The sequence below is a fragment of the Rhinopithecus bieti genome, unplaced genomic scaffold, assembly GCF_001698545.2.
Source record: "Rhinopithecus bieti isolate Rb0 unplaced genomic scaffold, ASM169854v2 scaffold_2432, whole genome shotgun sequence".
In the NCBI taxonomy this organism is placed as follows: Eukaryota; Metazoa; Chordata; class Mammalia; order Primates; family Cercopithecidae; genus Rhinopithecus; species Rhinopithecus bieti.
The window spans coordinates 348,544-360,446 of record NW_016804136.1 but is presented as its reverse complement, the minus strand read 5'-3'; the positions used below and the strand labels follow the sequence as shown (position 1 = coordinate 360,446).

Sequence of the window (11,903 nt, the reverse complement as noted above, 5' to 3'; positions counted from 1 at the left end):
TTCCTTCCTTCCTTCCTTCCTTCCTTCCTTCCTTCCTTCCTTCCTTCCCTCTTCCCTCTCTCTCTCTCTCTTTCTTTCTTTCTTTCTTTTTCTTTCTCTTTCTTTCCTTTTGAGATGGAGTCTTGCTCTGTCACCCAGGCTGGAGTGCAGTGGCGTGATCTTGGCTTACTGCAACCTCCCCCTCACTGGGTTCAAGCGATTCTCCTGCCTCAGCCTCCTGAGTAGCTGGAACTAGAGGCCCGTGCCACCACACCCGGCTACTTTTTTGTATTTTTAGTAGAGACGGGGTTTCACGGTGTTAGCCAGGTTGGTCTCGATCTCCTAACCTCGTGATCCACCTGCCTCGGCCTCCCAAAATGCTGGGATTACAGTCATGAGTAACTGCGCCAGACCCCCAACTTGTCAATTTTTGCTTTTGGCATCTTTGTCATGAAATTTTTGCCCATGCCTGTGTTCTGAATGGTATTGCCTAGGTTGTCTTCTAGGGTTTTAATAGTTTTGGGTTTCACATTTAAGTCTTTAATCTGTCTTGAGTTGATTTTTGTATATGGGGTTCAGTTCAGATTTTTGTAAAGGGGTTCAATTTCAGTTTTCTGCATAGGGCTAGCCAGTTATCCCAGCACCATTTATTACATAAGGAATCTTTTCCCCATTGCTTGTTTTTGTCAGGTTTCTTGAAGATCAGATGGTGTAGGTGTGCAGCCTTATTTCTCGGTTCTCTTTTCTGGTCCATTGGTCTATGTGTCTGTTTTTGTGTCAGTACCATGCTGTTTCGGTTACTGTAGCCCTGTAGTATAGTTTGAAGTCACGTAGCATGATGACTCAAGCTTTGTTTGTTTTTTTTTTTTTTTTTGGCTTAGGATTGCCTTGGCTATTCAGGTGCTCTTTTGGTTCCATGTAAATTAAATTTTTTTTTTTTTTATTTATGTGAAGAATGTCATTGGTAGTTTGATAAGAATAGCATTGAATCTATAAATTGCTTTGGACAGTATTGTCATTGTAATGATATTGATTATTCTTCCTATCTGTGAGCATGGGATATTTTTCCATTTGTTTGTGTCATCTCTGATTTCTTTGAGCAGTGTTTTGTAGTTCTCTCTGTAAAGCTCTTTTACTTCCCTGGTTATCTGTATTCCTAGGTATTTTATTCTTTTTGTGGCAATTTTGAATGGGATTGCATTCCTGATCTGGCTCTTGGCTTGACCCACAGCCAACGTTATACTGAATGGGCAAGAGCTGGAAGCATTTCCCTTGAAAATCAGCACAAGACAATACTTCTGCATAGTATTGAAAGTACTGGTCAGAGCAGTCAGGCAAGGGAAAGAAAGAGTATCCAAATAGGAAGAGAAGAAGTCAAAGTATCCCTGTTTGCAGATGAGATTATCTTATATCTAGAAAACCCAATAGTATTGGCTTAAAAGCTCCTTAAGCTTATAAACAACTTAACAGCGAAGTTGCAGGATACAAAACCAATGTGTGAAAGTCACTAGCATTTCTATAAAACAACAGTGAAGCCGAAATCTATAGTCTTAATTAAGGGCCTCCGACTCTGAAGACAGGCCTACCTGGGGCTAAGTCATGTAAATTTCAGACTCTAAAAAGTGATTTGAGGCCAGGTGCGGTGGCTCACACCTGTGATCTCAGCACTTTGGGAGGCTGAGGCAGGCAGATCACCTGAGGTCAGGAGTTTGAGACCAGCCTGGCCAACATGGTGAAACCCTGTCTCTACTAAAAATACAAAAATTAGCCTAGGCCTGGTGGTGTGCACCTGTAATCACAGCTACTTGGGAGGCTGAGGCAGGAGAATCACCTGAATCTGGGAGGTGGAGGTTGCAATGAGCCGAGATTGAGCCATTGTGCTCCAGCCTGGGCAACAAGAGTGAAACTCCATCTCAAAAACATTTTTTTAAATAAAATAAAAATAAAAGAGTGATTTGACCATAATTTCTGCATCCCTGTTTTCTGATCTAGTAGAATGAGAATCATAATAGTACCAGTCTCATTAGGCTGATGTGATGATTACACAAAGTAACATATGCAAATCACTTAGGGTAGGGCTTGCCGAATGGTAAATACTTGAGCAATTTTGGCAATCATCATGGTTAATATTATGGGAAATGAGACAAACCTGTCTTTAAATCATTTGATTCCACAAACACTGGATCATGCCTTGTTGCTAAGGAATCCAAATATATTTAAGCTGGTCATCTCTATGATTTGTTACTGTTTTCTGTTGTTTTTTGGAAAGTACCTTAAAAATTGACGGAGTTGTCAGAGGTGTCAAGACAAAAGTACCATATTTGCACATTTATTTTCTCCTTTTAATAGGTATTTGAGTGCCACAGAGGGCGAGGGAGGGATAGTGCAAAGAACAAGGTACAGAGACATTGGTCTGATTTTGTGAGTCTGGGCAAATAGGACTGTAAATCTCTTCTGAAACTAATAGACCCTGGCTATGGCTACCCAGGACTCTTGGGGTTAACATACTAGTAGGGGAGTCAGACAGCAACATTAGAGTGAAAAGATTTAGAGCATCACCAGGTTCTGGAGTCAACTGGATTCTAATCCCCACTCTTCCACTCAATTTAAGTTCCCTGAGGCACAATTTTCTTATCTATGATGTGTGGGTAGCAATAGTAATTACTTTGTAGCAGGACGAGCCGCAGACAAGAACCCCTCCGACACTGAGTTATAGAAGGAAAGGGCTTTATTCAGCTGGGAGCATCAGCAGACTCACGTCTCCAAAAACCGAGCTCCCCAAGTGAGCAATTCCTGCCCCTTTTAAGGACTTACAACTGTAAGGGGGTCTGTGTGAAAGCGTCATGATCGATTGAGCAAGCAGGGGTACGTGACTGGGGCTGCATTCACCGATAATCAGAACGGAACAGAACAGGACAGGGATTTTCACGATGCTTTTCCATACAATGTCCGAAATCTATAGATAACACAAGCAGTTAGCTCAGGGGCTGATTCTTAACTATCAGACCCAGGGCGCAGTGCTGGGCTGTCTGCCTGTGGATTCCATTTCTGCCTTTTAGTTTTTACTTCTTTCTTTGGAGGCAGAAATTGGGCATAAGGCAATATGAGGATACTCTCCTCCCTTAACTTCATGGGCTTGTTTTAAAGCTTAAGTAAGATAATGCTTCTGACACATTTAACACAGTACCCAGCAAGTGGTAGGCACTCAATGAAATTAGGTATTATTATTATTATTATTAATGATATTGTATGATTTACAGAATGAAGTCTATAAAGCAAATTGTGATAAATGTGATGAAAAGTGGTAAAGGGGGCAATGAGAGATTACAGAAGGACCTGTCTTACTCTGGGAATTTGGGAAAGGTTTCTCTGAAGAAAGAACATGTAATCTGAGACCTGGACAATCATTAACTCTCAAATAGTAAGCAACATTTCGCAGACCAGCGTCTGTGAAGACTTTGCTGAGGGCAAGAGCTTTTTAACTTGAGGTTTCTTTTAATTCAAAATACTAAGATGCCATAATAAGTTAGAACTGACAATTCAATTTTATATCTGATAATAAATTAAGATTGCAGGGTGCATTCTGTAATAAACTGATTTTCATTTAAAGTTATTTAAGACTCCTCATTGTCTGGGTTTACATTCCAAATAAAGTTTTATCTTTAGAAAATTTGACTTAAAACTGAAATCAATCGTGAATTATATGCAATTGCATATTTAATTTGCTTTGGATTTTTAGTATTAAAAAGTTGAGTTCTGAAAGAATTAGGGAACAAACTCAAATTTCCTATTTTCTTAAAGCAATGATGCAAGGGACACATAAAGGCAAGTGTTCTTAATGATCATTTATGACTCAGCAAAAGATCAGGCTCACAGCCAATCTTTAGTAATTTGATACAGCCTTTGAAATAGAAGATCGCTCTTGACAGAAATGTTTATTATAATCATTCCTAAACAATATATTGTTTCTGATCATATATATCTTCTTTCCTCTATTTTACTATCTTCTCATTATTTTTCACATCCTTGTCAAGTAGAGCCCACACAGTTTGCATTTCTAATGTGCAGTATCTTTCTTTTTTCCGGTTTGCTCATGTGGTATACAAGTACATTTGTTATTGAAACTTGACTTTCCTAACAGGCCTTCAACTTGGGAGAATAACTTAGCAACCCTGAGGAGTTTGGGGCAGAAAATAACTATTTTTTTTTTGTTCTGCTCAGTACCAGGATTACTATTTTTACCTACCAGTATACTATTAAGAGAATCTTGTCTGTTTACTTTTTTAAAAGGAAGTACTTATCCTTTTATGCATAAAATATTCTATTAAAACAATTGCCTTATTTTTCTTTATCTGTGCCTGGTTGCATAAGCTGCCTGGTGCTTTGCTTCAGAAGCAGTCATGAGGACTAACAAAGTTAATACTTTCAGCCAGCTCCAAGGACAAATGGATCTTTATATTTTTCACCCCTTTTGATTCTTTATATCTTAAAACATGACATGAATGTAATTGAACAAGGTATCCTTCTAATTCTTTCCATCTGGCCTCTCAGAGTGGAGTGGGGACAAAGTGGATGAGGTGAGAACATCCCCAATTTTTTCTAGGACCAGATCTTATGCTTATTTGTTTACAGAATAATTGGTAGACAATCTTTAGCATGTATTATTACTCTGATTCAGTTGCTTTTAAGAATTTCTCTGAAATACCTAAGCAGGGAGTCATTTCAGAGCAACGAGGCTATCCTGGAACTTCTGGTAGGAAATGTTCCTGGGAATCCAAAAGTCTATGGCCAAATATTTTGGGTTATAGGTAGGTAAACATTTTAGATGTTAGGCTGAGTTTGTTTGTGGATTTATTCATTGATTCATTCATTCATTTACTGAATACCTATCAGGACTCAGATTCCATTGTATGTGCTGGGAGATCATAGTGAAGAGGACACATGTCCCTCTTCTGAAGAATTTTCCTGTGTAGTGGTGAAACAGACCATTATAATAAAATAATTACAATAGTTTTAAGTACTTAAGTGCAAATGGTGCAAAAAGAATGTACAAAAGGGGCTCAGGATATCTGTCCGAGGGCAGTCCAAAAGTATTTCTAATGGAGCCTGGAAAAAGAGTGGGATTTTGGCAAGGATATAAGAGATGATGACTGGGAAAGATACCATTGGCAAAAGAAAAACAAGTCAAGCATATGGAATAAAATAGGCAAACAAATGGGGGTATAGGACAGGTGCTATTTGGGGAAGTGCAGGTAGTCACATTGTATGTGTTGCTGGAGGAGGGGAAAGAGTGGAGGAAGGTAATGGCCAGTTCAAGAGAGACCTTGTGTAGCATTCTGGGAATTTTAATTTTATCCTATTGGACCATGTGAACTATTGAAGAATTCTGAGTAGAGAAATAATGTAGTCAGATTTAGGAATATTATTCTGATTAGCAGTTTACAGTACAGACCAGAGGTAGACAAGAAATGAGTGTGTTATTTAGGAGACTCCTTCAGTAGTCCAAGTAAGTGATGTTGTAATAGCCAAATAGCTGTGGGATTACAGGGGAAGGATGTGGATTCAAGAAATATTTAGAAGGTAGAAGTCACAGGACTTGGTGTTTGTTAAATGTAGGAAGGGATGGAGGATACATACAAGTGTGGATTTTCTTCTCAATTTATTGAAATTTTATAATGTGTGTGCCCTTCACAGAGATTACCTCATTCAAACACCATACCAGTTTAATGAGGTAGATACTATAATCATCCCATTTTACGGGTGGGCTACCTGCGACTTAGAAGCTATGTAACTTGCCCAGGATCTGACCTAATAAATGGTAAATGAGGTTTTAAACCCCAGCAAAATGATCCAGAGCCTGCATGCTGAGTCATGATGCTAAACTGCATCTTCTTTTTGGTGCCTTTTCCAGTAATGGCAAATACAGGACCAGGAGAGTAACCTTAGGCAAGGAGATGACTATATGCCAGGAGAACAAAGGTCATTTCCATTCCCATGTGCCATAATATGTAGCTATATAATTTATAAAACTAGCTTATGTTGCTTTTTTTTTTTGATTTTTAAAAAAGATCAGCTGATAATTCAGCTGCTAATATTACCTTGAAGCAGTTTAAACATCTGCAGTCTAAGAATTTGAATATCCACGCTAATGAAAGGCTTAGATACTGGGCTTTTTTTTTTTTTTTTTTTTTTTTTTTTTTCATCTGCCAGTGAGTTAGCAGTGATTTCAGAAAGCAGCCAACCCGTGCAGGAGAAGATGATCCCATCTGCCCATCCTGAGACCCAAAGAGCATCTTCATGCTCAGCCTGGAACCCTTACCTTCCAGCCCAAGTGCAAAGAGAATAGTGCTGCCTCCTTTTCCTTCCTTAGCTTTCCAAATGCCTTTTGAGAAGTCTTGGACTCAAAGCTGTGCTTGATATCCATCTTACCCCAGGTTATACCATAGTGGACACACAGTGGAGTTTAACCTTGATCCTTTACACTCTGTGGCCTGCTCCCAACATTGACCAGAATGTTATAATTATGTAATGTTATCTTAGGTGCCTCACTCCTGATGCAGAAGCTCGTCCAGATATTGTACAAGTCAGTTCGATGATATCAGATGTCATGATGAAATATTTAGACAACTTATCTTCATCCCAGTTGTCCTTGGAGAAGAAGCTAGAACGGGAACGAAGACGCACACAAAGGTATTTTATGGAAGCCAACCGGAACGCCGTCACATGTCACCATGAGCTGGCTCTTCTATCTCACGTAAGTGCAAATATTTTAATCTGTTCATGATGCACTCGAATGAGCTGTCTGAAGTTGTTCATGCTTGTTTTAAGGAACATTCATCAAAAGTTAGAAAAATAGTTACATGCAATATTTAAGCATTATAGTTACATATTTATATCCATTTCTGTATCTTATACATAAATTAAAATAATTAAATATAACTGACCTTCCTAAGAATGAACCCATAATTTATTGTATTTTGCAAAAATCAGAGGTATCACAAAGTTCTCTTCGCGAAGTTTAAGTTACAAATTTCGTAAAATTAGCAGTGAATGCTTATATTTAATTTCTTCAGCAATCTGACTGTAACTTTTGGGAATATAGATGAAAATGTTGTGAGTTAATTCAGAGAAGGAAATAACATTTGCCTTTAAAATTTTTCATATTGGTCTTTGCAATTTCTTTCGTTGCCATTTGTGGTATTAATAATGTTGCCATGCTTCAAATCAGAATATGCTTATTATTTTTCTTGCCAAGAACCTTTAGATTGTTTTGATATTTAAGTATTTTTCTGAACATTGCTTGGAAAAGAGATGCCAAAGCTACAAATGTCCACATGTGCAAGTGACGGTGCCAGTGATGCTCTTGTTGCTGTCTCTTATTTTCTTTCTTCTGTGTCTTTTTTGCAATCACGATCAATGTTCTGTTGTTTGCTCGTGCTTTGGGCCTCCACCCAGTGGCGACCTGGTAAGGGGCCTTTCATCCTTTTTTTTTTTCTGTCTCAGGGGTGGGCCCAAGGCAATTGGATCATGAAACTCTTTCTTAGGGTACCTGGTCATTAAATTCCTTCCCAGGATCCTAAGGACCTACTCCATCTAAGCTGGGAAAATTATGTAAGAACTTGGTCTCAAAGAGGCAGTTCTGATTTCTTGAATAACAGTGTTTCCAGTGAACTCCTTTCTGAAAATAAGGAAAGTACTACTGTTTAGTGGGTTTGTCTTAAGGTATTTGGAATCCAGAAGTTGAAGATTTAATGTAGTTTTCATTTGGGAAGGAAACTCTTTCATCTTCTTTGCCTTAAATGCTGAGCCTAGCTGTAATTTTGCAGAACATTCCATGATGATTATTTAAGTTATACATTTATGTAAAGAAGCATATAACTTGGAGTTATAGCCCTTACGGAACACAGTTAAATCTCAGACAGGGAGTTAGAGCTCACTTTGCTTTTTATTTTACTACCTGACTTCATAATAACTAGGCAACAATGAGAAACACATCATTGTATGTATGTCATGTTGCATTCTAACTAGAGTATTCCTAGTAGACTAAAATGCAAGAGATTTAGCTATTTCTATATATCTTAGATATTTGGGGCCTTCTATTATTAAGTTCTGCACTACAGAGCTACTTAGCTAATTTCCAGTTATATGTGAAAGAGTCATTTCATATTAGATTCATGTGGCTGATGTGGGGCTGAGTGGCATTAGTTTACAATGTAACAGCAGAAAGTCTGTTATCTTTAGCAAAACACCTTGAGAAGGACCATTACTTATCTATTTATTTGTACTTCTCAGCTTAAAAAATTCTTTATTATGGAAAATTTCAAACGTTTATAAATGCAAAGATTGCTTCCTGTACCCATCCCGGCTTCAACAGTTAGCTATTCAGGGCTAATCCTGTATCATCTCTATTCCTACCTGCTTCCTGTCTTCCCCAGATTATTCTGAAGTAAATCCCAGATACCATATAATTTCCTCTATCAATATTTCCATGTATATTTGGAAAGTCATTTTAGCTGTAGAAATCTAGCTCTCAGGCCATGGCCAGGTAAAATAAAGGGAGAGCTCTGAAGCCAAGGGAGGGATTTTAATGTTCCAGAGGTTGTATACTCATATGTAAATTAAGGGGTGGAAGATATTATCTGACTCAGAGGGTACTAGTATAAATGAGTTAATGTGTTTGAATATACTGTATGACTTTAAAGGTGGCTTAAATTGTAAGACAGCATCAATTATATAAAACGAGCATTGGTTTTGTTAGAATAGTTTGTTGATGGAACTTGTTAATCTAGTGCTATCTTGTCCAAGGAGTCTCTACATTAAATCCATATGTCAGGCATACAGTTAATGCATATTTATTAGCACCTGCTGCTAGCCAGCCTCAGTGTCCTCATTGAGCATTCAGGTTTTTATGGACCATAGAGAAATGCTTTACTTCAAAGCAAAGTTTATATTCCTGCTTTAAACAGTCATACAATGCTTTCTCCTTTTGCACTATTTTAAGTCTACTGATATATTTTCATTTCAAGGTTAAGCAAATGTTAATTAAAAGGAAAAAATGCAGCTTTATTCAAGAAGCAAGAAGGAAGTAAGATTGCATTTCATCAAAAGACAGTATGCAGTTAATTGGCATTTGTCTCACTGGGGACCAATTATTATTTTTAAAAAACTTACATCTGTACCACTGCTGCAGAAAAACTATAAGTGTAAAATTTTATGACTCTTTTTTCTTAAGGAGTATTATGATTATCTCATTTCAGATATAGTGGAATGTTCTCCCAGAGCAGTTAATATCAATAATGCAGTTACACAATCCAATGATAAATTATAGACAAGGGAAAGAGAAATTAGTGGGTTCAGTAGAACTTTATGAATTCCCAGCATCAATAAGGAGATCCATTGTGAATTACTGAAATTTGCAAATTAGTGAGTAAGCAAATGATAAGAAACATTAAAGGCTTCTATTTCATGGGGAAGTATTCTATTTACTTTCATATTTTAGTCTATTCTTAATTATGGCAATTTTTATAATGGTCTACTGCAGGTAAGTACTAATATATATTTTAGAAGGACAGAGAAGTCTTCACTAAAATGTTCACTCTGTGTACTGTGGTTTGCCCACTATGAAAGTGAAGCAAACCTTTCCTTTTGAAGAATGTTTTCTGATTCTTATAACTTAACATAAGAGATCATAAGGAGAGCATAGAGTTGAGAATGGTAAGAATTACGCAGAGCAAAAGGAAGTAAAATTTTAACTTAAATGTGCAATAATTAGAAGGGTATTGTCATGTAGAGGGTATTGTGGCATCGTAATAGTAAAAATCGTGATCCGTGTTTTGGCACTATTCTCAGGGTAGTGAACACTGAGAATCATTACCCTATAGATCTTATATCCCAGGCAGAAAAATCAATTAAAGACATTTCTGAAGAGTCTACTGCTTGTATCTTTACCAACAAATATAATAATGTGTATTAAAGAAATTCAGCCTGACAAAACCTGGAGAATCAATGGGAAACTTCAATTCCATTAGAATTGTTGGGATTTTGTGGATACACCTCTAGACTAATACTTAAATGGGTGAAAAAAGCATATTTCTACATGCAGAAATGGAGCAGAATTGAGTATTCCAGGGAGACTGAAGAGAAATCACGAGAGAAGCATGCTCTCAGTGCGAGGCTTGCAGGTATCACAGCTTCTTTTCCAGTGATATTTGACAGGAAGTTTATCTTCACCACCCCTATTTAAAGGCTGAATGATGATTTCTTTTTACTAGTTTAGTAAGTTTGTTCAGTTTGGAGAACTGCTTTCACATCTGTAACACAAAGAGAGAAAGATTGAAACTGCCTGTGGTATACAACTAATACTGAAGGAACAATGATTTGGTGGATGTCTTCTGAATGTAAGGCATTACGCTTGGTATAGTGAAGTTTATAAAATATTATAAACAATGACCCCAGTCATGAAGTAGCTGATAATCTACTTGGAAAGACCAGATAGATGTGCATATACAGGAGGAATTTTCTAATGATTCCAAACAGTTTGGGTAAATAAATGAGATAAGAGAGGAATAAATGAGGCCTAGGGAGGCTCTCAGAGCCAAACGAAGATAGGGTCTTGATAACTAGATAAGGAAGTCACTCCTGGATAGAAAAGAATAACGTAAGTGCAGGCCAGGCACAGTGGCTCATGCCTGTAATCCCAGCACTTTGGGAGGCCGAGGCGAGTGAATCACGAGGTCAGGAGATTGAGACCATCCTGGCTAACATGGTGAAATCCCATCTCTACTGAAAATACAAAAAATTAGCCAGGCGTGGTGGCGGGCACCTGCTGTCCCAGCTACTCAGGAGGGTGAGGCAGGAGAATGGCGTGAACCCGGGAGGCGGAGCTTGCAGTGAGCCGAGATGGTGCCACTGCACTCCAGCCTGAGTGACAGAGTGAGACTCTGACTCAAAAAAAAAAAAAAAAAAAGTAAGTGGTGGAGAAACTCCAATTCAGCTCACTTAATACTAAGAATCAAACTTAGAAATGGAATTGTTTTATGTTTTGATTGCACAAAGAAAGGGAAACCAGGAGAAGTTAAAAGAGTTGTCCAAGGTCATCCAGCTAGTTAGGGACAGCCCCAGGACCGAAAGTTGGTTCTGCTGATTTATAATGCATATTTTTATATGTGTAGTCTGAAAAGCCTGGGGAAGTAGGCTGGAGCTAGATGATGGGTGTTTGTGAATACCTCATTAAGCTGTTTGAATTAAATCCTGTGGGTAATGTGGACTAAAACTTTGAATTTCTCCAAAATACCTAACAACCAAGTTGCCAAACTGTGGGCTAATTATTTCTTTTTTCTTTTTCTTTTTTTTTTTTTTTTTGAGACAGAGTCTTGCTCTGTTGCCTGGGCTGGAGTGCAGTGGCACAATCTTGGCTCACTGCCAGCTCTGCCTCACTAGGGGCTAATTATTTTTTAATGTACTTGCCTGCTTTTTAATGTTTTTTACCCCTCAGTGTTTTCCATTACACTCCTCTGTCCTGGTTTCTGTCTTCTCTCTTTGAATACTCTTCCTCATTTTCTCTTCTAACCCTGGCCTTTTAACTTTAAATGTTCTGCCTCTCTTGCGCTTCCCTTGGTTTCCATCTAGTCCCATGGTATTTCTTTTCATATGAATTTAGATAAAAATTGTGTACAAGATGGGAACATTATTTTCTATAATTATGTGTCATTTTGTTTTGAACCCTTGTTTGTGCTGGTAGCAGAAAATGGTAGTAGTAGTCAGGATCAATTATATCAGTCTCTTTTGGTATAGAAGTTTCTTTACTATCCCAAGGGTTCTCTTTTCCGCATCCTCTTCCAAAGATGGCAGCAGAGTAGAGGAGAAAGCTTAAGCATCCCCATGTTGATGGGAGGGGGCAGGGGCTCTGGTCTTCTTCTATTGGC

General features: G+C 38.0%; 1 protein-coding gene across 1 annotated transcript in view; it reads left to right on the top strand.

Annotated features, from left to right (window-relative positions):
* The window catches only part of NEK10 (NIMA related kinase 10), a 260,776-nt gene that overhangs the window by 167,229 nt on the left and 81,644 nt on the right, over positions 1-11,903 (top strand). Inside the window, 1 exon segment of the mRNA XM_017865822.1 lies at positions 6,520-6,733. Within this exon segment, the coding sequence (XP_017721311.1) occupies positions 6,520-6,733 (214 nt within the window).